The sequence below is a fragment of the Amblyomma maculatum genome, chromosome 2 (genome assembly GCF_055883805.1).
Source record: "Amblyomma maculatum isolate TAMU_Amacu chromosome 2, ASM5588380v1, whole genome shotgun sequence".
In the NCBI taxonomy this organism is placed as follows: Eukaryota; Metazoa; Arthropoda; class Arachnida; order Ixodida; family Ixodidae; genus Amblyomma; species Amblyomma maculatum.
The window spans coordinates 38,638,008-38,663,094 of NC_139345.1; the positions used below are offsets into that span (position 1 = coordinate 38,638,008).

Below are 25,087 nucleotides of genomic sequence, written 5' to 3' on the forward strand. Positions count from 1 at the left end.
GCTGCGTCCGTTTTCCAACCCACTGTTCTCGACGCGAAAAAAGAAAACGCATTTTCTAGGATGCCTCGATGTCTGCCCCGCAGCGGGCAAGCATTGAGGCACCCTAGTACTTTTTAAAGCCCCTTGATAAGGGCCTTTAGTACTTTCAACCTTGTCGCGACACCTGCGATGCGAACTGCGAACTCTAAGGTGAACCAAGGCTGGTGTTTCGCGGTATGAAGAAGGTCAATGTATGTACGTATGAACATAGAGAAATTGTGGTCTGTTCCTTTAATTGCTTTAATGGCATGCGTTTATGCTATTTTGTGTTGCACTAAATCTCATATATTCACATAAACAATGTGAAACATTTTCATTTCAGGAGAAAAATAAAATTTATTTGCTTGCACGGCAAGCAGCTCAAGTAGTTTCGCTTCGAGTTTGAAGGCTACGGCTTTGGCACGAAAGAGGGGAATCCGTACTCGATTGAACTTGCTTCGTGCGGTAACTTTTGGCGCGCAATCCTGGTACCAAAATTATTATTGCATTATATTTTTTGCTCGTACGCTGTCATCACACGCCTTAGATATTGGACTTGGTTAACCTCGTCAGCACAGCAGCTGAGCGTATTCGTCGAACGTCGGCGCTGCGCAGGCCGGTGGTGGTACAAGGTAGGCATAGCGCAGGCGCGCTCTGAAGGTTCGCGAGGCGGTTGCGCGCGAGGGCTCGCGTTGTCAGGGCCGGTGCCCGTTCTGTGGCAGGTGTTTTCCGAAAAGCGCAACGAAGGATCCCAAGTGCAGCAACACCATGGTAAGTGAAATTACCCATCCGTGCTCGAAGGCAAGCTGAAACCATGGTCCCGAGCCGCCTATTCTTGTCTGGGAAGTACGGTATAAATAGACCGCTGGGGAGTCCTACCGGGCTGACGCTTTGCCGGGCTCCTGACCTTAGTGCCGTTTGTGTGTGGTTAACGTGCCAACCATGCACGCTGTTGTGAATTTAGTCGACGTTTTATATCACGCTAAGCCATTCCCAGTTTTAGGGAGGCCATTGATTGCATTATGTGGTGCAGGTAGGCACCCTAGTGCAGGCAAATAGGGTATTATGAATACACAAAGAAATGAGATGGCCTTGCACTAAAACGTAGTTCGGCATTTTAACGGCCAGTGTGCACACATTGACTGTGTGAGAATAATTTGAGGAAGCCTTTAAGCGCTGTAATAAGCTGTCGGACTCTGGACGTGCGCAGTTAGTGAATCGTTTTGCAACGGAGCGACTGAAAAAGTGTGAACTTGATTCCTGCCGTACATAGCCTGCAGATTATTTCACAGCTTCATTACCAGTATACTCGGAAACTTGAAAAGAGGTAACTGTGTTATAAAATATTAATTGCTTGCTGGACTAGGTCGCAGTACTTGCGATTTCAGTGTTTCGGATTGAGCGCCATAGTTTTTAATTGGTGTAGGGAAAATCCGGGGAGGCGTTGTCCCTAGACCGAAACAAAGAGTTACAATGAATAAAAACTTTCGCGGGCAGCGCATTGACAGCTTTGGGCTGCGGAGCAGCTGCTGTAAAGCACATGTTGGACGTGTCTGTCAGTTCAGTACAGATTTCGAAGCTCCCCGCCTTGGTTCAAAAGACATGGCACAACAGGCAAGCGCCCGCTTTCGTGTTTTGATTGTCTCCTTTTAGCGAATCGGTTCACGTGTGTAGCTAGCTTTTCGAACAGGGTTTTAAAGAGCGAATTAAACGCTTGTAAAGTGCAATCGGCATTATTTCTCAGCTATCGTTGCTTTTATATGGGAATTAATATCTCGTGTGCCTCTTTTTCAAGAATTTTGTAGCTCAGGGCTTTCGAATCGCCTTGTCCGCAACAGTTCGTTTTGACGCAAATGCCTTCTGTGGACAGCGGAGCACTATTGAAGCCGGGCGTGCATCGTTCCGATTGTTTTAAATTTTTTTTTCTTTAGCGATATCATAACGAAGTGTTTATTGGCCAGCATTTCAGTGAGAAAGTTCTCGTTCTTTTTAATCAGCGAGGTGTAAGCATTTATTCGTGGCATTTTACCTTATTTTGTTGCTTTCAGAAATAGTTTCTGCTGCCTGTTTCTTTCATCGTGAGTGAATCATAAGCATAATTTGAGCTTCCTTATATCAATGGTTTATTTGAACAACTATGTTGGATCTGCAGTACTTGCATTATCCACAGAAATGCCGGGACGACTAGCGGCGCAATGAACATAATTATTTATGAATTAATGTTCAGTGTTTTCGTCGTTAAGGTAATCATTTCGCATACGGTTCTTTCAATAAAAGAGGTGTTGCGATTAAGAGAAAATCTGCTCTTTCATATGCATTAGGAACTCGTGTGCCTCATATTTTATTGATGTAATTGGAAAATGACTTCCGGGGCTTCATTTTGCCATGCATGTTGTGTTTCTTAAAAATAAAATGGTTAAAACCATTTTATTTTTAAGAAACACAACCTTGCGAAACCAGCCATACTTGCCATTCTTAAGAAACCATATGACGTGACCATTTGAAAGATAGATTTACTGTACTCTAGTGATTCTGCTTATAGCTTGTTTCTGAAGATTTCATACGATTGTCAGCTCAAGATCTTGTGTTCAAGCTTTGCTAGTGTTCTTTACACATTTCACCTCACATATTAGTGAGCACAACACTATATAGCATGTGTGACACCAGTGGGAATCGAATTGTTTATTGTAAAATCCCCCGTTTTTAGAAACCTATTATCATGCAATATCAAAAGTAAATAAAAATTTAATGAACTGTACTAAAAATGTTATTCTGAAAATTTTGTGTTGAACGTAATTATAATGTTGTCCAAAGTTTGTAATACTCTATATTTGTTTACTGTCTGTATGAAACATGAGTTCACTGTAACCATGTGCAGGCGGCACTGTCTATGTAAAAACTGAATTTTTATTTGTTCTCTGTCGTCATTGATGGCAATCAGAATAAGCTTTTAAGTGCTGCAGATAATTCATGGTTCAGATCATGCAATGGATTTTTACGGTTTGTTAGAGGTGAAATGCAAAAGGAGCCAATGAAGAACACCATGCAACCTAAGCCCTGTTTATCATATTCATGGCATCTCTCATAGTCCATCATTCTTCAAGGCGTTAAACATTGCAATTCAGGATCAGTAAAGGCAGCTGTTAGCATTTCATTGTGCGCAAGTTCTCTTTTCAATTTTAACTATACAAACTTTCAAGTTACTTATTTTGACATTAGAATCACTTTCTATGCGTTTTTAACAGCGTTTAGTAAAGTTTTGTATTCACTCATGTAACAGAAAATCGCAGCTGTGGATATGAATCTGTTCACTGTTAAGTCAGTTTTCACTTTTTTTTTCGTGTGTCATAGACTGATTCGCATAGTTGGCTCCTTCCTTGGTAAAGTTAATTTCTTAGAAATCCATGCCTTACCAGATCTTTGATGCCTTGCTGCTAATTGTTTTCTCTCTCTCTCTCCATGTATTGTTTAGTCAACAAACAGCACCGAGGGTTCACACTCCCCATCACCGGCTGCCCTGAATGCACCGCGGTATGGCACCATGGTACCGAAGCGCATTTTTGTTGGCGGCATCTCCGCAAGCGTGAGTTCCTTTCAGTGATAACTTGACAATAGGTTGGGCACAGTGCTGTTCCTCATTCTCTGAGGTTACGAAATTTAATCAACTGTGGCAATTCATTCATCCAGCATTGTAATGCAGACATATTAGCACATTAATATCCTCCAAAACATGTAAAAAACCCCGCCGGGGTGGCACAGTGGTTACGGCGCTCGACTTCTGTGCCCAAGGATGCGGGATTGTATCCCGGCCTCGGCGGCTGCTTTTCGATGAAGGCGAAGAGCTAGATGCCCGTGTGCTGTGCGATGTCAGTGCACGTTAAAGAATCCCAGGTGGTAGAAATTTCTGGAGTCCTCTGCTATGGCGTCTTATAGCCTGAGTCGCTTTGGGACGTTAAACCCCACAAAACCAACCAAATCAACCAAAACATGTAAAAAATATAACTTACCACCACCTTGAGCATGATACATCCTGTCATATTCAAATAGAAAAATGTTTCGGGGATTATGCTTTTGCGAATCAACCCATGAGCAAATTTTGCTGCATTCCTCCGTGTGTTTCATTTTAATGTTATTTCTGCCTTTCATTTTCACATTTAAAATAGTCTCGGGCAACATAGTGAATTCAAGGATGAATTGGTTGCTCCAATTGTGCTGTTTTGGTGCAAATACATTTTTCTGTGCCGTGCTGTGCCCGCATGTCAGCATTTTCAGGTATGTCAGAACATTCGAAATGGTTTCTGATAGTGATTGCTATTTCATTTGCACTGCACTTATTGCCTATTGTAATGCGAGATGCAGTACAAAGTGGATGTATTTACAGGGAAATATAAAGGTAGGTAATAGATATACTACAGGTAAGAGATAGCATGGTCAAAACAATACGCACTTCGTCCTCTTCGCTTTCCACACACGAACGAGCACATCACTTTGTCCTTATTGTGCTTCACCCATGACTGTATGATTGATGTGAATATTTAGAAATCGTAGGATCTTTCATGTGTCTGAACCCATGGCCAGTCATCGCAGATTCCAAATGGCATTTACTAGTTGCAGCATCTCACGTCTGTCACATCAGTTAACTGGCTCAACTCTCGTGGAATTGACGTGGGGTAAGGCTTGTTAGGCAAGGAAGTGGTGCTTTGATTGCATCGCGAGCCAGTGCGGTGGCCCTAGCAGTTGAGATGCTGTGCAGCTGAGCTTATCATAGCGTCGGGCCACAGTGCAATCAGTGAGTGCCGATGAATGGCAAAGAGTGTGAATAGGTGCCAGTGCTGCAATTAATTTTGATCACTGTACCGTTAGAGACACAGCTAACATTGTTAACATTGCGAAATGGACAAATCGCGTATGCATGCACCCCTGCGGTCGCCGTTAGACCACTTTTATCCTACACGAGTTTAGTAAAATGTTTCTCTTTAATTCGGATTAGAAGCACGATCCAGCTTCATATAAGTATGGCATTGGACGCTCATTATTCTGGACATGAGCGGACTCACCGGTTGATTCCGATGTGGTAAGGGGAGGGGGGTCACATCAAAGTACGATTCGTGTAGCCAGCAGTCACCAATATAGTCCTCCTGAATCTGAACTTAATCAGTAGTACACAGGCACTCATGCGTATTATTCCTGGCATGACTGATTGGAGCCTCTGACTAACGAAGCACAGATTAGTACAGTAGTTTCCCGCCATTCTGTAGCTGCAATCAGGTGCCCACACCGGCTAGTCGTGCGCTGTTTCGAACTGTTGGCGCGTCACTAGCTTTTCATTTTTATTTGGATGGCTTCACGTCTTCTAACGCCTACACACATATTCTTCTGGCTTCCATTCATATTCTCTTTCCCACCGTGGTGGTGCAGTGGTTAGGGCGCTCAACTTCTGTGCCCAAGGATGCGGGATCGAATCCGGGCCACGGCGGCCACTTTTCGATGGAGGCGAAAAGCAAGGCGCTCGTGGGCTGTGCAATGTCAGTGCATGATAAAGAGTCCTGGATGGTAGAAATTTTCGGAGCCCTCCACTACAGCGTCTCTCGTAGCTTGAGTCGCTTTGGGACGTTAAACCCCTTAAACCGAATCTTTCCAGGGTGCTTAAACTGTGCGCTGGTCACGTGCTGTTCATACTATGTGTAGGGAAGTACTATCCTCAAAATGTGAAAGGATCCCTTATAAGCAGGCACCACTTCTACTGCAATTGTGGTGCATTGCGAAAAGGGTTGAGGAAGTCTTTATGATTTTAATAAAAATTTGTCCTCATGCTCTCGAATTTCTGCAAGATGGTGATATTGCTGCTTTAAAGTGCATAAATGTTTGCTTTGTAATGCACATTTTTCCCAAACTTGTTTTAGTCGTCCCACTCTTGTGAATTTTATTGTATTTGTGTTGATCACGTGTGTTGATTCCTTTCGTTTTTTGATGCTCTTTCTCTTTATAATATTTATTGTACTCTGAAATTATTACAAATAGCTGAACAGTTCAATAAGTAACTGCACATCCTCCACCTTATTAAACGGTTGCTGATAATCCACATGCTGTCTGGATGCATGTGCGTTAGACACTATACTGGGATTACTGCCTTTCCGTAATTCTAATACAGACATGCTTTTCCTGTCTTCCTTTCTCTTTTTTTCATTGCTACACTTGGTACTTTATTCCATAGCTTAGTAAAAGCAGGATTTTTGAGGTTGGTATCTTGTTGCGCAACTGAGAGTTTGGCCCTTTTAAAACCGATCATGCTTGGATTTCTGAGACTAGTATTCAGCTGTCATGGAGGTGCTGTAGACAAAGGGAGATACCACCACTAGTCTGGAGTAGTACAGTAGAGTCTACTTATAAATGACAGTTTTAATGAACACTCACTTATTGTAAAACATGATGGAGCTTAGCATCAAAATATGCATTACTGATATAGCATTGTGTCTCGAATAAAGCAAACAGCCATGGCCGCACAATTCTGCTACAGCAAATAAGGAGGCATTGTAAACTGTGCCTGCAGTCATTTAAGTGCGCCTCACGGCGCTGCAGAATCCAAAGAGTGTCATCCAGCTCCTGTGATCTCTAAATACAAAACAATAAAAATTAACTGCCGGCCAAGTGCATGCCGACAGTCTATAGTGCCATTTGGTGCATGCATATGGGCCGGCTCAGCAAAACATCTAAACTAGAAACAAGCATTGTAAGTGCGGCGGGCAGAATCTGAAAGATTGCACGTGAGTAGTGGCTGACCAGTGGCAACTATGTGAGGAATTTGAATGCCAGTTACAAGGTGTGCCTTGTTAACAAGGCCCACTTTATTAACATGGTGTGCTTCGCCTGTCCAAATGAATCTGTGCCTTCTGCATTGCTTCCACGTGTAGCAAGCAGGCAGTCTGTGGCACCCTTTTTTAAAGGAAAGCACAGCAGGGAAAAGTAGGACAGAGTCACTTGATTGTGATGGCTGTAACTCTGCTCTTGATGAGCCTCTTCGAGAAATTTTTGCATCTGCTGGTTCTAGACATTATCGCTGACAACTGCCAGCGGCACAGCAAGCCAACATGTTTGCCAGCAGCCGACGCGGGAGGCAATCACTCTGTTATCCTATCATGCTTTGCGCGGATTTGCCAGGGGATGGCGTGGCGCTGCAATTTGTGGAAAGGTTTCTTGGAATTGAGTCAAGGCTAAATAAGGGCATTGCATTCCCATCCTGCAATGCAGCCAAAGCTCGAGTGTTACCAATGTCAGCAACAACAAACACCGTAGATGCTCTCTCTCTCCTGCACCCATTCTCCATTTGTCGCTTCTCTCGCATTACTTTCGCTTTGAAGCTGAAGTCTGCTTTGAACCTTTAGCTGTTTTTGCCGTGCGAATCAGTGTCTAGTCAGGCCTGTGCTATCGCACAACTTTTTATGTGGGCAAGTGGTTCACCGACTGCTATTTAGGAAAGCTTCTTTATACCTCCATTTCATGCCTGACTCATCAACTGAAAATAAGTGCTTGATGTGAAATTACTCCTTATGTATAAACTACAGCTAGGGCATGTGGGTTTTTTGTTTTTGTTTTGGGGGGTGGAGGGGGCCATTTTTTAAAATGGTAATCAAGGAATTAGGAAACGGTAGTGACCAATTATTTCTATATTTTCTTCCAGACAACTGAAGCGGAACTCCATGAACTGTTCTCACATTACGGAGTTGTGACCAACGCTAAGATTATAGTTGACAGAGCTGGCGTATCTAAAGGGTAAGAACAGACGATTTGGGTTGCTTACATGGGTGGTGGATTGCTGCAGTAGGTTGGTTACTAATGAAAGCAGCCGCCTTTTTATCTGTTGTGCAGTGGAAGAAATATCGGTCTTGCTTACACTCTGGATGAAATAGTGAGTGATGTGTGGTAACTTATTTCACAACAATCATGTTGACTTGGAAGTTTGAAAAGAGCAAGGTGGCTAAGTCAGATTTGGATTTCCTGTCTTCAAGAGACAAGCAAGCTTATTGTGAACTTTGATAGTTTGAGTAGGTAGTTTCATAACATCAATAGATTCCTTTTGTGCTGTGCTAATTTGTATGAGAAGTGATAAGGGCTTAAAGCCTTAGGTTTGTTTTTGGAGCTGGGACCATGAACCTGGACTAAATTTGAATTGCAATCATAACACCTGAAAAGTAGCTGAAGAATTTTTTTCTTGAATTGCATTTATGGTGGTAGTATTATATATCAGAACTGTCCTGCGGTATGATTTATTGTCAGCTAGTTGAAAAAGCTCTCATCAGCTTTCTTGCTAGCCTGTTAGCCTATAATCCAGGCACTGTCAGCTTGAAGTGTTAGTACAAAATGAAACCTTGCGTTACTATAAAAATGTTTTGAAGAAGCTTCACCTAATTGAGTGTTAAGAGTAAACATGCTCATTACTTAATAGAATGTTGTTTCTAATAAAATAACATGCTGTTCCAGAGAACCAGTTTGAACGAAAGCATGCATTTAATGAGAGAATAAGTTAAGAACTCATTAGATTTATGGCATTAGGACTTGAGGCAAGGCATTAGGCACTTGGAGTTCTCCTTCATACCATGTATCATGGATCTTGCGAGCAGTGAGTACAGTGTGCTTGTTTGGTGAACCTGCAGATATCCTATGAAGAGGTCACTTTCACGCCTTTGCTTTACTAAAGTAATAGCAACTTGAAGGTTTGATTGAGCCGGCTTTTATGTCCCCTGTAGGGCATGCACATTTGTCGGGAATTCCCTATCCAAGCTTAAGCTTTTGCTGTTTTGTGATTGTGCGGTACCTAGCTGACTTCTCGACTGTTGCCGAATGGCTACGATGCAGCTGTCAAAGTTTTGGTAAAACATGCTTTTATTTAAGTGCAGTGGCGCTGCTTGCTTTACCTTGTCAGTATTTGCCTGTACCGAGGCCTAGTGACGGAGTGCAGGTTTAGTGGTGCCATTTATGGTAATCAAAAGCTAGCCAATGCAAGGCTGCTGCTACAAGTTACTTAAGGAACTGATTTTGTTGGGCAGTCTGGCAAAAGTGTGTCCAATCATCACATTTCTGCAGACTGTGCTGTTTGCAAAAGAGGGCTCTTTTGAAGTCACTACCGCACCACTGTAATGCCATAGATAGAACACCAAAGTGGACAAGGCTGCTGAGAGTAAATGTTTTAAATATGCTTAATTTGTAGGGGTGTTCAAATGTTCGAAATTTCAAATACAGATCGAATATGTTTGTTATTTGATTAGTGTTCGAAAAACTGATGTTCGGAATTTTCGAAGTGTGTGCAAAGCAAAGCACTTGATGAAACTAGGGAGAAAAAGATGTCTGCCTCACTTCGGTCTCATCTCGTATGCAGACAACCATCGTTCAGGTGTTCATGAAAAAAAAAAAAAAAAACTAATGCGAATGTTTTTTGGCAGTTTTTGCAGGCCTTTTCTATGGTGACACTTTCTGTGGACACTTTTTCTGGTTCCTTGGTGGCTGAATTAATGAGAGCTTACTGCTGTATTCAGCAGCAATATGACAGCTCCGCCCAGTTTCATGCAGGTCTTTCCTATACAGAAAACCAGTTTACAGAGAGCATTTTGGCGGGCTAGTTGGGTTATGAAGAATGGGGATAAAAATAGCACTAAAACAAGGACTTGACAACACAACACAGATGCTGTCGACGGACGTTTATTGATGAACAGAAAGAATTTATAGTCACAAAAAAATCAAACAGCACAAGTTTGGCTGCCATCAGTCTGATAGCTGTTTGGATTTTGACTATAAATTCCTGCTGTTCGTCAATAAACATCAGTTGCCAGTCAGCTCCAGTGTTGTGTTGTCACGCCCTTGTTCTTGTGCCATTTTCATCCCCAGTTTACAGAATTCTGCGAAAATTTATACTGGATTTTTTAGCAGAGCATACACTTTTGTACAATCCTAGTTGCATTTTATTTGCAAATACATGTGAATTTTAAAACAAACAAGACGAGCAATGTTTTTTTTTCTGTCTTTCTCTCTCCGCTGGCCAGACACCCGATATTCGAAGGCATTTGTTCTCCACATTCTCATTCGATTTGTATTTAATAATTTCAATATTTGCTCACCCCTATTAATTTGCAATAGAGGTGCTGACTGAGTACATCTGCAAAAGCTTAGGCAGCATGCATTGCAGCAGGAGAGATGACCATGTCACAGCGGCAATGTAAAATGTGTGTGTGTGTGTGTGTGTGAGAGAGAGAGAGAGAGAGGGGGGGGGGGGGGGGGGGGGGTCTTCCACTTTCGAGAGGTTACGGTTGCTGAGCGTACAAATCAAGGCAGGCTGTAGCACTCAGAAGTAAATCGTTAAGGCTGTATACTGTTGATGGAGACTGTGCCTGCATGCTTGTTTAGATGGGACACAGGCTAGACGGTAAGAAAAATAGCTTGAAAATGCCTGTGTCTTTGTAAAAGCCACGTAAAAAGAAATAATGCTTGTTTCGGTGTGCTATACTGATGGTCACTATGGTGTACTTTAGGTCTTAAATTGGAGCTTTTCCACTTTGTAGGTATGGATTTGTAACATTTGACACTGAAGAGGATGCTCAGCGGGCACAGGCATCGGTGAGCAAAGTTTTTTCCAGCTTGTAGTAATGTTGTTTCTCTGCCTTAAAGCAGAGTTCTGATTTAAAAGACCTTCATTGTTGCTGGCAGTTTCCTAATAATGTGTGTCTCCAGAAGCGTATTTTAATATTGTTGCATTTAACAGGTACTGGAAAGCTATCATGTACTGCTGTGTGCAAGTCAACTCTTAGAATTGGGTAAAACATCTTGAGCTAGTTGCGCTATTCATTGAGTGCAATGTTTGAAGCAGTTTTAAAATTGAGCTAATAGAGATTTAGCAGCCCACTGCACTTCACACTCATAGGCATGGCAACTGTGTAAGGATTTCAAGATAAGATACAAAAGTTTTACAAGTGAAAATAAAAAATGTGCTTCCAACATTGCATTCCTTACACTTTATAGTATCTACCTGTATATTCAGAATTAATTGCTAATGAGCATTTTTTCCTCTATTGTTTGAGCAGACAACAGCAATAATTATCTAATACCTCTAGAAATAATTGCCCTAGAAGACAAATGTTTGCATATCTGAAATCAGCAGAAAAAAAATGAACAATTCTGTGAGGTTTCATCAAATTTGGGCAGTAAATAACAGTCTGTTTTAAGACCCATGTCCCCCAGGTAAAGAAACATTGCAAAAAAAAAAAAAAAAAAAAAGGGAGAGGAGAAAGCAAGACACCAGTGTCTTGTCTGCCCTTTCTTTTCAAACTGTTGTTCTATCTCCGATAATATGTCTATCATCAGGTTCCTCTGGCAAAAAAAGTTGGTAAAAGTAGATGCTTGCTTTGTCCCCCTGCAGTCTTGGGTGGCAAAAGGAATATATCAGAAGGCTGGGCCATATGAAGAAGCATTTTCCCATGAGCTGTCCTTTAATAGTTTCTCATCACTTGACAGCAGGATACAGCTGTATTCATTACAGTCTTGCACGTCACTGGTGTTGCAGTTGCAGGCTGTGCGGAGATGCCACACTTTGAAAATGCAACACAGACCATCTCGGCTGTTAGTCGGTATCGCACATTTTTCGCCTATTGCATTAACTTGCATTGTTCAGAAACAGCCAATCATTGTTCAGCGCACTTCTGAAAGGCTTGTTTAGCACCACATTGTTATGGGGCGGCAAGCCAGTGAAGATAGAGGATGGCAATGAGATGGTGTGCGACAATGGAGGTGGGCCTAGCGTGAGGGATTGTCTCGGTCGTGGGTAAGGAAGATTAACAAAGTTGATCAATGCATGGCATGGTGATGGAGATTACTAGTTAGGGGAAGACAGAAAATAAGGACGGTAATAGCTTTCGAAGCTTTCGAGCCACAGGTCGGCAAGATCCGATGGGCAAGGCCTAGCCACACTAACATGGGTAGGGGCAATGTCTGTGTGGTGGCTGGCGCCTTAGATGGACGCCATCCTCAGGACTGGTCTCCCAGTCTTGGTCTCTTGTGGTTGGGTCCTTTATATATGCAATGGCTGTCTCGTGTCACTCATTGTGCACCTGAGCTGCACTGCGAAGGGTGGGATGAAGCAGGGAATGGAAGAGGCTGAATTCTATTAGAAGAGGGCGATATCCAGCCACAAGCTTTCTTGGCAATCTGTACCTTGCATTGTATTCCAACGGTGTGACTCATGGACATGAGGTACTTAGGTTCCTGGTGTTGAAAACCTTTTGTCAGCCAATGCTGCAGGGTCTAAGAAAGGCGTTTTTCGCATCCTGTTCTTTTCACCTATTCCTTTCACTTGTTTCTTTTCGCTTGTGCTCAAAAGCTGCAATGGATGGCTTGAAATTTTTGTGAGTATAAAGATTTTGATTTCAGTAGTTGCAAACAAAATAATGAAACTGGCACTATCTATCCAATGCTATTAACCTTTCTTTTGCAGAGGTTCTCAGATCTTTTACAGTAATTACAAAGCCACAAGACAAATCATGCTTTGACCTTTTGCTGGCTGGGGTGAATTTTCTCTACGAAGTCTGGTGTGTTGTTGGCTGCCATACTTTTACCCTCTATATCTCAAGATAAGCTGTGATAGATGTGATAAGCTGTGATAAGCTTATCACAGCTTATCTATTAGCTGGTCTATTAGCTGTGATAAGCTAATAGCCCACCTGGCTTTGCTGCCAAGCACCTGCACTTGGTGTTAGAGTTGCGCGCTAAACAGGGTGTCTAGCAACTGGGAATTGTCAGGGAAATTTCATGCACCGGGAAAAGTCAGGGAAATGTTAGGGAAACTATAAAAAATTTGGCCATGTCAGGGAAAATGGCACGATATATTCTGCAGTGCATTTGCATTTCAAGCTGGCGCACAGCAAGTATGTTATTCATGCAGATTTTATTTTTTTGATGCTGAGAGCGCGGTCCCCACTGCAGCTGCAGCGCAAGGCGAGGCGTGATATATGACTTTGACGCCAGTGCATAGCTGAGCTGTCACAATAGAAGAACCAATATGCATGTGAGTTGGGTACTCAATGAAATATGCGGAAGCGCTGCGTGGCAGTAGTACGCGGCAAAAATCGAGAATTATCGCGCCAGCAGCGGCCAGCGCGAAAGCGGTCGGCGAGCTGAGGTTCGTTGCGACACTCCGGCAGTTGACCGCTCACGTCTTTGCAATCTCGCCGCAGGTTCCGCGCTTCATGTGCGTGATAAAATTGCTTAGCACTTTCATGTCCACAATCACGAACTCTGTACCGATATCTCATTCCGCCGAGGTAAAACTCTAGTTGAATCGCGGACTTTCCCGACAGAACGGGCTTCTGCCATAGAGTAGTACGTGGTAGTACACAGCGGCGGAGTCGACTCAGTGTACCGTGATCCGGGATGCAATTCGCGCTGTAATTTGAACCCGCGGTGTCGTCATCGAGCAGCGTGGTTGATGTTCCCTGCACATTTAACAAGTGCCACTGGCTGTAACTCGGGTCCGGACGGCGCACTTGTGGCCTGTGTTTTCTCTTCAAGAGGTCATGTTTTTTGTGATAACAGGCTCGTTGTCTTTCTTCAATGCTTTGTCGCTTTGCATTTAAGCAGTACAGGAAAGCAGCCATGATGTGCGAGCGCCACTGTCCAGTTTTTCATGTCGCGAGCACAAGTTAGTGCTTATCCGGTTGATTGCAGAATGTACTATACGACGAAAATTTGTCGAAATTTCAGATATACTAACCGGAAAATATTTTTGTCTGGGAATGTCTTAAGCAGGAGAAAAATAATGTAACTCAGGGGTTCTCAAACTTTTTTGCTTGGAGGAACCCCAAAAGCCTTCAAATAGTTCCAGGGAACTGCCCCCCCACCCTCCCCCTCCTCTTCAGAGTCAGTCTCATATCAGCTGCCGGGTCAAGACGGCTCCTGTGCTTGTTCTTCAGATAGGCGAGGGCTGAAAATGCCTGTTCACATGCATATGTAGTTGCAAAGGGAAGCAAAATGTCCACTGCCCTTTCAAAGAGGCATGGAAACAAGTGGAGCAGTCTCCATCCAAAATTTCACCAAGCCTTCACCATTAAATTTTTCTTTGATAGCAGTACTTGCCCTGAGCTCTGAGGATTCTCGCGGAACACAAGAAGACAGCCCGCGGAACACAGGGGTTCCGCGGAACCCAGTTTGAGAACCCCTGATGTAAATGAATGAAATGTGAAATCGTATGAACTAGGAACATATCAACGAGGTTCTACTGTAGGCCCAGCGGCAGCCTTTCTGAGCCATTAAGGAAAGGCTGCAGGGTTAGATTTTCCTCGGTTATGTTATTCCTCCAAGCAATTGGGCCGTGCAACTATGTGCCTCGTTGGCTGATGCTTTGCTGTCACCAACGGTACCTTATTCCATCACTGGAGCAGCTGGCGCCAATTGGTGGACATGTAACCACACATGTCAAATTTGATGTTCATCAAGAAAAGCCTTTCTTTTGCTCTCAGTGTGATTGTCATAAATGCTGTGTATTTCTCAGGTTGCAGCTCTTTTATTCGTTTTGCTATCCATCTTGTTGCATTTTATGTACAGTGCCTCATGGCCCTATGATAATCATTCGCTGCGGCCCTGCACGGCTACCTTATATTGCTTTGTGGCAGCATTCAGTGAGCTGATTAAGTCACTGGGAAATATTTCCTTTTTTTCACCAAATACATTTCTTATTGACAGTAACGTATGCACAGTATCAACCTAGAAGATAGTTTATTGTTGTTGCTGCTATGTGACCCCCTCCTTTATTTAATGCCTTGTAACCCTCAAGGTATAATGAATTACATTGGTTATAGGCAAGAACAAGGTATTTTTTTTTTCTCTCAATATATATATATATATATATATATATATATATATATATATATATGAAAGGGTCGAACTGCCTGTACGCTACAAATTCAAAATCATTCGAAACTGCTCGGCTTGCTATCGGAAGATATTCACACACCTCTGCTTTCCGCCATTTGTAATGAGTTTAAGGTTGTTACAGTATTTACTATACATAGTTTGTTTTTGGTGAATGTGATTGCATGCATCGGTGTCGTCCTTTCTTTGCAGGCAAATAACATAATGCTTAGGGACAGGAGGCTTAACATTGCTCCTGCCATCAAAAAGCAGGTATGGTCTCTATTTGCTACCATTTTTGTTTAGGCAGTGGTAATATTTTGCCTTAAAACGCTTGTTTTTCCTCTTTTTCAGCCATTCTCAAGGGTGTATGGTGAGTTTCTTTTCTAATCTCTTCTCTGCAGTAGCGGCGTATATTAATGACATCAATAGCATCACACTCATTTTGTAATTCAAAGTTTTTTTCGGAGCCATGATTTCTGGGAGTATGATGGAATTTTTCTCACTTGGGCTGCACATAGTGTCTTTGCAGCAGGGCCCCCCTCCCCCTCTTTTTTTTTTAATTGGCATAAATACCGTGGTATACTGTTGCATTTTCGAGGCAGCTTCATCATAGGAATATTTTGGTCTGTTCGCATTTTTTGTGCCGACCTAAGCAGGGACGTTGTTGTAATTTGATGGAATAACAAGTCTGCATGCATAAGAGTCCCTGATGCATCTGCTATGTGTTACTATGGTCTAGGGATACATTAGGAAAGTTGGACTTATCAGTATTTGTGTGGCACATATTTGTGCTTGAGGCTTGCAGAGGTGTTGGTTGATCATCTCATAGGCCCATTTGGGCATCTCTCAGGCGACTGCCCATTATAACATCTCATAGACTTGTCTTCGTCTTGAAAGCAACTGCCTGATTGGGCATCACGTAGGCCTGTTGACTGCTGAATTGGGTGCCTGCTCACGCTAAGCTGTAAGCTTAGCTTAGTCAGCAGTCATGGAGCAGCTGTGGCATTAGAGCCAAATGGAAAATCCTGCTACTTGCTGCTACAAAATCTAGTATTTGCTCACTTTTTTTGCTGTACCTGCCAAAAGGGGATTGGAGATCATTAGCAGGGGCGAGATTGCTTATACGTTTTGGGTGTGTACTCCTTTCAGGGCTATCGCAAAAACTAGGGGTATGGAAATGTTTGAAAATTTGATTTGTTTGTAAACTGAGTCTGTTGTTCAATTTGAGTTGTATGGCACGTGTTCGAAGTCCTGAACAGATATCTGAAAATCACAAGTGTTCCTGCTCCCCAGAACTCGTCAAAAATTGTTTCGTTTCTTGCAGTACTCACTAGTTCAACAGGCATGATCGTTGGCATGGGGCAGAAGTGCATGCGCAGTGCTGATAGTCTGCTTGAATTTGTAGACATCCATTGCAAAAGCCGCTGTAGCTGCTTAGCTCTCGTGGATCAGAAAGTGAAACGCAGCATCCTGTGGCATGTAATTGCACTGCATTGCGATGCAGCAGACATGAGAAGTTGGTCTGAAATAAAGGCCTCAGAGCCAGATCACTCTGGCACAGACAGTGCGCTTTTTTGTGGTGTAGTTTATTTTTGCGCGTTTGGTTCTCTGCAGTCATTTTACTATATCATCATCAGCAGTAAAAGTATTGCAGCCACAATCACTGCTGCAACATTTACCGTTCCATCGCAGGGTTGAGTATGGCCTTACTAATGCAGGAGCACTAAACTCCGTTTCAAACATAGCATACAATGCACCTCAAGGTACGGGAGTAGTCCGCAAAAAAAAAAAAAAAAAAAAAAAAAAAAAAAAAAAAAAAAAAAATTGTATTACTCCGCCCCTTGTGGCTGACGGCTATGAGGAGCACTCTGCGGGGTACAACGCATTCGAAGGACCAAGGTTTGAGGAATTTTGTCTGAGGAGCAGTGCGAGTATGTGAGGAGGATGTGAATGAAAAAGGGTAAAAAAAAAGTAGACAAAACATTGCTTCCAAATCTTCGTATTGCATTTGTTATCACGATGAAATATTGCTTCATGCCTCTCTGGCTAACATAAGGCATCTAGGGTGCATTAGTTTGTCCATTAGTGACAAAAAAAATGTAGACGGACTCTGCCATATACGCTGGCTAAAATTATTAATGTGTGCTTAAAGAGTTTAGTGAGTAATTGAAAAATAAATGGCACCATTGTTGAAAATGAAGACAGGAGCTGCCTGTTAAGCAACTTGCTGCATGGCGTGTTATTGGTAAGGTTCCCATCTGCCAGACATTTCGAACACCAACATCAAAACTGTGAATCGCCAGATATCTGCGTATTCATATGTCCTCTCGCTCCAAGTATTGCAATTTCGCCTCCAATGTAACTGGTGGCTGAGACGCTGACATGAACATGACTCCAAGGAAATGCTTCTTTTTGGCTCGCTCTTTACAATTTCTAATAAATAACCAACATTTAATCGGACCTGGGGGTGGGGGGGCTCTGTGCTGCTGCCTAGACTAAAGCCCCTCAATGAACTAAAAGTAGCGCCATCTCCTCTCTCCTACGAGGTGCACGACTAGCGCGCCGATCGAGGCAGCCGTGTGCCGGTAAAAGCGCTGGCGCCGGGTCTCACCAGAGCATTTCAGCTTGCATTTTGTCGCAGTGTGTTCAGGTTAAAATATTACTCACTGCTGAAACATAATTACCGAATGTTGACAGAGATTTCCTGGCAAAATAGTTTCAGCTGTGAGTGTCTTACACCACATGTACGCGATTTCGGCGTTGGTTCAACTCGGCGTCATCTCTGTGTGTCTGTAGTTCGTCACCCTTGGCCAAACTCAGCGGCATGTGCTTTAAAAAATTTGTAACTAGGCGGCAGACAGGAACAATTTAGCAACAGTCTGTGTATGGTTTCTTTGCAACGTTGACTGGTTTGCGAGCGGCCGGTAAACTTGAGAAGAGTGGCAGCAGTTGTCTTCCATGTGTTTTCAGCTGCAGATCAGAATTAACTAGGCGGTGGAAGCTGCAGTCTGTGTGGTGTCTTTGCAGCTTTGACGGACTTGTGAGCTACCGGTAAACTTGGGAAGGGTGGTAGCAGTTAGCTTTTTAATATTTTTCAGCTGTCATGGTGTGTCACCATACGTACACGATTTCGGCGTTGGTTTAACTCTCCTTCACCTCCTTGAGTCCGTCAGCCGTTGATAAAAGTGCGCAACATGCTTGAAAAAAATTTATCTAGGCGGCGGAAGCTGCAGTCTGTGTGGTTTCTTTGCAGGTTTGACTGAATTGTGAGCTACCGTTAAACTTGAGAAGCGTGGTAGCAGTTTTTTTTTTTTGTTTTTTTTTTTTAATATTTTGCGCTGAAATGGTTCCGTTTTCAACTGTCAGTGTGTGACACCATTCGTACGCGATGTCTGCATTGGTTGAACTTGCCTTCACCTCCGTGCTTCTATCAGCCGCCGGTCAAAGTGCGCAACATGCTTGAAAAAAAAAAATTAACTAGCTGGCGGAGGAGAACAATTTAGCAGCAGTCTGCGTGGCAGCAAAGCACACGGCGATATGTGCAGCGCACGCGCCACCCGCACCGCTGGAAAGGAGGAAGCTGCACTCCCAGCAAAAAAAAAAAAAAAAAAAAAAAAATCGCGCGAGCACGTGACGGCGCTCAGCCAATGAGAGGGTTCGAACGACGAAGGAGAGCGCCGGAGAGGAGACGGGCGGCAAACTTCACATGTTGGCGCTACTTTTAGTGTATTGAGGGGCTTTAGCCTAGACATGTCAGGAGCGTAACATAACCCACCAATGATAATAACTGGCTTGATTTCATTGTCGATAATAGCATTCAGTCCCGAGCGCTTGCAGTGTCACCTGTATTGGCACCCAAATTTCAAGAATTTGGTGCTCTTGTCGGTGTGCAGACGTTGATAAATGGTTTGCACTGCCTTGTAAACTTCGCAGAACATATCTTCGAAAACAAGAGAGCAAGCGATGCACCTGCGACTGAAGTGGGAGACGCCATTTTCTTGTCAGCTATACCGACTGCACAAAACCTGACACGAATTAGGACGGATACTGAAAGTAAGAGAATTTGAATATTGCAGCAGTAAACACACATAAACTTTATTTTTACAATTAACGCTAATTAAATCCTATTTATTATAATCTTGTTTATAGTGTTTGCAATTTTACGGGTTTAAGCAGCCTTGTAACACTACTTTTCTTGTTGCAATGTGACGCTCCTCGGCCTTGGCAGTGTTGCCTGCTATGTATGAAACGGAGTATAAACAGTATAAACATCCCAGCAAGTATGCATCATTTGAGCGCAATTTCTGTGCAAGTGCTGCTCCCTAGCTTCGTGAAGGAACATGCAGGGGGTGATCCCGCTTGCATTTATGCTAGGGCTGCTGCTTCTCATTTACAAGCCCTCTTGTTGCATTATGCATCACTTCGGGCCCCTTCAGAATAATTAAATAAATGCAAGAAATACTACCTATGGCCTTTAGTGTCAAGGACATGAGTCTTGCATTTTGTACAAGTCTTTTATCCATTTTTTTTTTCACGCTGAATATATTAAGAGCACTGTAGGGTTGATTTTTTGTTTGTTTGTTTTACTGCAGTCACAGTGAAACTCTGAACTTGCTAGGTTCAGTTGCCAAAATATTACTTTAGCAACCATTTGTACAATCCTCCCTTTTCTTAATAAGGGAGTAATTGCTCATCAGCATCCACCGGAGAGCAGCCATATGAGTACAATGGAAAGCTAGGTAGCTTTCTCAGAAACTTTGTAGCTGACAAATTTGACTTGGTCAAGCGTTTGAACTCTGGACCATCGGGTGGGCAACCACAAGTTTCTTAGAAAGCTGTTCCTTTGTAGCCATATGACTGTTCTTGTGTGGATGCTGATAAGTAACGATTTCCTTGTTAAAAAATTTCACTCCGCCTTGTGGTATCTCCCTAAACATTTGAACAGCTTTCCTTTCTGGGTGCTCCATGTAATAAATTTTGCATTAAAACTATTTATTCTTCAAAATGGGAATTTCCCTGCTACAAAACCTAAAATTTCTGCTACAAGAGGCCTGTTTGTCAGTTCCACCACTGAGCTGGTCTCTTCTGTTTCTTGGTGCTAAACCAGCAGCGTGTACTTGCTTTGTATTTTTTATTGCAGATCCAACTCAGTCAGTTCCGACAGGTACTGTTTTGTACCAAAATGGGGTTCCCTACATGTACCACAATGGCACTGCCTTTTTCCACCCTGATGCACTTGCCTATCAATACTCACCTCCAGCAGCAGCTCAGGTTCGTGCTTTCTTGCCAATGGACTGTACCTTTTCAGGACAGCTGTCTTATTTCCTGTAGGGGGTAGCATAACAGATAGCAATTTTTGTAGTAGGAATGACACTAATTCTAAATAAATAAACTTTAAACCAAATGATTGGCCCTGAAATTGTGCTTGGGAATGTTCTTATGCTGTTTGGCTCATTACGGAAAGCTCGACAGTGGTAGTGGTTGAGCATTCTGGAAATGTCAAGGGTATTGGAAATTTTTGCTTGCTGTAGGTGATGGCACAGTTGAGCCAAGATAGCGACTGTAGCAAGGATTTTGTTCTGTACTGGGCATGGTGCAATGCTAAGCTTTCTTTATTGGACTGATTTAAATCGTGCTGTTTCATTTACGGCGAGTACCTAGGGTTTAACTTATAACTTTTAGTCTATGTAAAACAAAGAGCCAGTGGCAAACGGGATCGCCGGTCTGTCTGCAGGTGGCCTCCGTGCGAGTAAGACTGCACATGATTATCGCCCTCCTCTGCGGCTTTTTTATAACCAGTGCTGAGTGTCCCTGCACAAGGGGGTAGTGAAAAAAATACGGGCATGACTCGTGCTTGATGCTGGCCAAGGCTTCGTGAAATCATTGCATGGTGCTGAAAGCTAAGCTGAAGGCCAAGCGGCATGAGCACAGACCGTGAAACCTAGTACCTGGTGTAAAATTATGCCTCCTTTGTTCTGAGAGGACTGCTCAAACATTTTGAGACAGGCTTGCTCATGTTTTCCGGCATCTTGATCGCAAGGAAAAATTCTGCACAAAGCGGTGCATCGAGAAACACGAGCGCGAGCGGAGACACGTATTAAGCGACGGCCACAACGGCAAACATAAAACGAAAAAAAAAAAAAAAAAAGAACAGAAAAAAGGCGCCGATTACGGCGTGCTTTCTAGCGCGCCGCGTGAGAGCTAATCAGAGACCAGAAACGGTGTTCGGGAAACCAGCGCACGCAGCAAGTATGCAGCAAGTCTGCTTGATCGAAGGCATTTTGATATAAAATTGCGCACAAAGAAAGCAGCTTTACACCAAGCCAAGATGGCGATGATTGGCGGGCTGAAACACTCGCGGCGTGCGGGGGAATTTCGAACACAATTTCTCTTTTCGGGGGACATTTCGTGGCTACCGTGACGTTTTGAAAGCTGATTTTATCGCATTTCCTGACCGAATTCAGCGTTAATAATTTGATTGCAGATGCTCGAAAGGATAAACATTCTGAAAAATGAATTTTTCTCAAAATCGATTTTTGACCATTTTCCACCGTCCTAATATACTTTCGTCTCCCCTTATCTGGTAATCTTTAAAAATATTCGCTAAGAGTGCGCAAAGAGAAGCGCTCTCTTTCTCGAGACCGGTCGAGACCTAGGGTGCCTCACATCGAGGCACCCTATATACACCCGAATTTCAACCAATCAAAATCGCTTTTTTTTTTATACATGCGGCCTATAGGAAATTTCGCAACTGGTAGTAGTGAAGAGCTCTGCTGAGGGTGGCGTTAGTGCGCTTTTAATTTCCAGTAAACTTGCGACGTTTTTTACCCGCCAATAACACTAATAACAGCCTTTCACTATTGTAAATTGCAGAATATGGTTAATAAATAGCTTTTTGTTGGGAATTATTCATCTATGCTCATTGTCATCAGCAGCTACATTTTTTAGCCTCTTCACTCATCAGGGAATTTGACCTGAAATAATCAGGGAGAACCTGGAAAAGTCGGGGATTTTTAAAGTAGTGGTTTGCTAGACACCCTGACAAATCCACTGCCCATTTGGACCTGGTGACAGTGGATTGGCACAATGTATGTGGTTAGAGAGTATTTTCTCCTCCCCCTGCTTGCTTTCAAACAATTGGTGTATTCTAGGGGGACCTTGGCATGGGGTTGCGCAGAAAGTTGCGCAAACATCGCATTCCAGTAGAACATGCACACGGGTAGCCAGCAGCTACCCGTGTAGCACATGGGTAGCCAGCAGCTACATGCTACTGCCAGCTGAAACTAGGAATGCGTGCATGGGCACCACGCAAAACGCCAATTGCAAACTTTGCCGGACGCAAGGAAAGTGCGCCTCAGGCTGTGCCAGAGAAAAAGGAAAATACTCAAAGGGGATCATTTTTGCCAGCTGGACAGTCCTATTATTTACCACTCGAGCACAACTGGAACCTACATCACACCTTGGCCTCTTGAAGGCAATGCATGTGTGCAGTCATCCTCACTCGGAGAGGCATCCGAATACCACTTTAATAGCATTGTAGCCTGGCCTGGGATGTCAGTATCACGTGAGCAAATTATGTTAACTGTGAGCACAGGTCGCATCAAAAGGCAAAGCCATTAGCCCATTTGTCTTTATGCTGTCTTTGTTCCTTTCCAAGGTTATTTGGGAAGTTAGTCACTGCACGATTGGGAATTCTTGGAGTCAAACTATAGTTGGTTTTTATTACTGGATTTTTTTTCGCAAGCATTTCTTTTACCACTTCTGTCTTGCAGGCTTCCACTGCTGCTGTAGCTGCAGCCAGCACGGCAACTACAACGGCTGGATATCCACTTGTGTACCAGCCGCCTGTCTACTACCCACAGCAGACTTTCCATTACCCAAATTTGGTAGGCATATGGAGCTGCTTCATGTAGATTGCTCCAGTGAAATGCTGCACTTAGTTCGGAATTGTTGATAAGCTGAATTTATTTTTTATGCTCTGCATGTTCGATTTTGTTAAGAATGCGCTGACCGTGAGATAAGCAGAAGCTGCTTGATACAACCCCACTACGGCATCCATTTTTGGAGCCACAGTTGGCTGCGGCTCCAGAAATGCCCATTCAGTGGCCACCGTTCAGTTTTCTTGGGTGCAATGTCGAAGTGACCCGCAAGTGAACCTCCAGCAAAAATAGTTTGTTCCAGCAGCAGTTGGAGGTGGTAGCGACATTGCTTATGTGCTTTTTGGAGGCTCTTCAAACTTACTGAGCTATCTCAAGGCTTCATCACATGACACGATACAGTCAAGCACAGATATTGAACCCGGACATTTTAAATGATTGCTACTATATTTACTCAAATATCTTTTTTTTTTATTCTAGTAAATACATTCTTCTTCTAGTAGTACATTCTAGTAAATACGGCAATACCAAGCAGGGATTATCCTCATCAGAATCCTTTGTAAAAGTCTAGAAATGTCGCCCTGTGTAATCATCTACAATTTGGTCTGCTGTCGCTCCTGCATATGCCACTTCACCTAATGGTGCTCTTTGATCACCCTTTGCGCACACTTTGCACACAGAAGCGGGTGGCCTGCATAACCTCAAACACCTGGTGGTGGCATTCTGAAGCCACGTGAATAGGTGAACGTGGGGTATGCTGGAGGATGGTCTTTGGTTTCTTGTTTTCATTTTTAATGCCACGTAGCTGTCTTGCAATGAAGCTTACCTAACCTACTAATATTTTGAGACAGCCCTTGCTTGTTGTTTGAAGCCAGAGGCCTTGTGGGCAATCAACCATACTTTAATCTAAAATGTCATTATTATATTTGCATCTTATAACAGGCAGTGGGTAGTTCCCAAGCAGTGTGGGCAGCGGCTTCAATGCGAAGCAGGTTAGACTTGCCAGGTGTTGCTGGCAGGCGGCACGCACATCGCTAAAAATTGTGTCGCTAGCTTGGATGCTGTGCATTCTCGCTCATTTCATATGGGAGAGGCCTTCGCCCTGCAGTGGGTATAGTCAGGCTGATGATGATAATGAGCTTATCTATTGCTGTTTTTGGTATAGGTGGTTATCAGTGTTCCAAGCTATTTCCCTGTCCTTTGAGTTTAATATACATTGAAAGCTCGTTAATTCAAACCTCAATAATTCAACCTTCCGGATCATTTGAACTATACTACTTGGTCCGGTCAAGCTCTATAAAGACGTGTATAAAAAGTTGATAATTTGAACGCGAGTCGGCTCCACTATGGATCATTCGAACTATGTGCTGCCGTGTCTGAGCGGCCTGGTGCCGAGCACATGGCCCAAGAACGCCTCCACAGTAGGGAGGCAGGGTTAGAAGCCGTGCACATCCAAAACGGAGACTTATGATGAAACCATGTAAAACCATGGAAGAGTGGATAAAGCCTAAATGGTGCCCTGACCAGTGCGGTGGTTGGCAGCGCGGAGGGTAGAGGTTGGCGGCAGCGGCTTCCTGCTCTTCTCTTCCCCGCAACCTCTAAAACTTACAACTAAATGCTTGTTAATATGAGTCCCAATAATTCGGAAATACTGATAGGTATTTCTGTCTGGGCGGTCCCAGCCAACGCCCATGAAAGACTATACATGGGACAGGTGCTACTGGTCTCCAAATCAAAAACGAAATCGTTATACACGGGAAACTTTTTTTTTTTTTTTTTTTTCTGCAACAGTTGTCCATTCTTCCTCCCATCAGCCAACGCAAGCACATGGTCAGTCGTGATCATGACGACGACTTTTAGCGGCATTCTCTTTGAAAGGTGTTTGCTTCACCCGTTTGGGAGTGGACGGTGCTCACCACAAGTGGAGAATGATTAAAGCGGACATAGTTAAAACGAGGCTTGCACATCTCTGGCAGTCTGCAAAGTCGCCCCTCTCCTTCCAGCTAGAGCTAACATTAAAAGCTACACACACCCTGATGTTATTGCTACACAGCATCTTGGCACAGTGCCAAGAAATGCGCTGTGGTATGCAACGGAGTGAGGGATGTGCTGATGACTAGCACTTTTTCAAATCCTCTGTGGGAAAAGTAGGGAGTTAGTTTCATTACGAGGGGTCGTTACGCAAGTAAATACAGTAAATTTACTGTAATGCAAATGGTTCTTGTCAATTTTTTCGAGGCTATTCGATAATTCGAACTTCGCGGGACTGGGAAAAAAAGTTCACATTAACGAGCTTTTACTGT

General features: G+C 43.4%; 1 protein-coding gene across 6 annotated transcripts in view; it reads left to right on the plus strand.

Moving 5' to 3' along the window:
* Positions 1-470: 470 nt before the first annotated feature.
* The window catches only part of bol (boule homolog, RNA binding protein), a 49,240-nt gene continuing 24,623 nt past the window's right edge, over positions 471-25,087 (plus strand). For 3 of the 6 annotated variants that reach the window (XM_084593914.1, XM_084593915.1, XM_084593916.1), the window contains exons 1-9: positions 1,488-1,632; positions 3,491-3,601; positions 7,697-7,788; positions 10,569-10,623; positions 15,118-15,177; positions 15,259-15,277; positions 18,841-18,960; positions 20,048-20,178; positions 22,680-22,793. In XM_084593914.1, the coding sequence (XP_084450040.1) occupies positions 1,492-1,632; positions 3,491-3,601; positions 7,697-7,788; positions 10,569-10,623; positions 15,118-15,177; positions 15,259-15,277; positions 18,841-18,960; positions 20,048-20,178; positions 22,680-22,793 (843 nt within the window). In that variant the 5' untranslated portion in view covers positions 1,488-1,491. Of the gene's footprint in view, positions 790-1,487; positions 1,633-3,490; positions 3,602-7,696; positions 7,789-10,568; positions 10,624-15,117; positions 15,178-15,258; positions 15,278-18,840; positions 18,961-20,047; positions 20,179-22,679; positions 22,794-25,087 lie in introns of those variants that run through there. The other 3 variants (XM_084593920.1, XM_084593921.1, XM_084593922.1) reach the window with 2 other exon arrangements.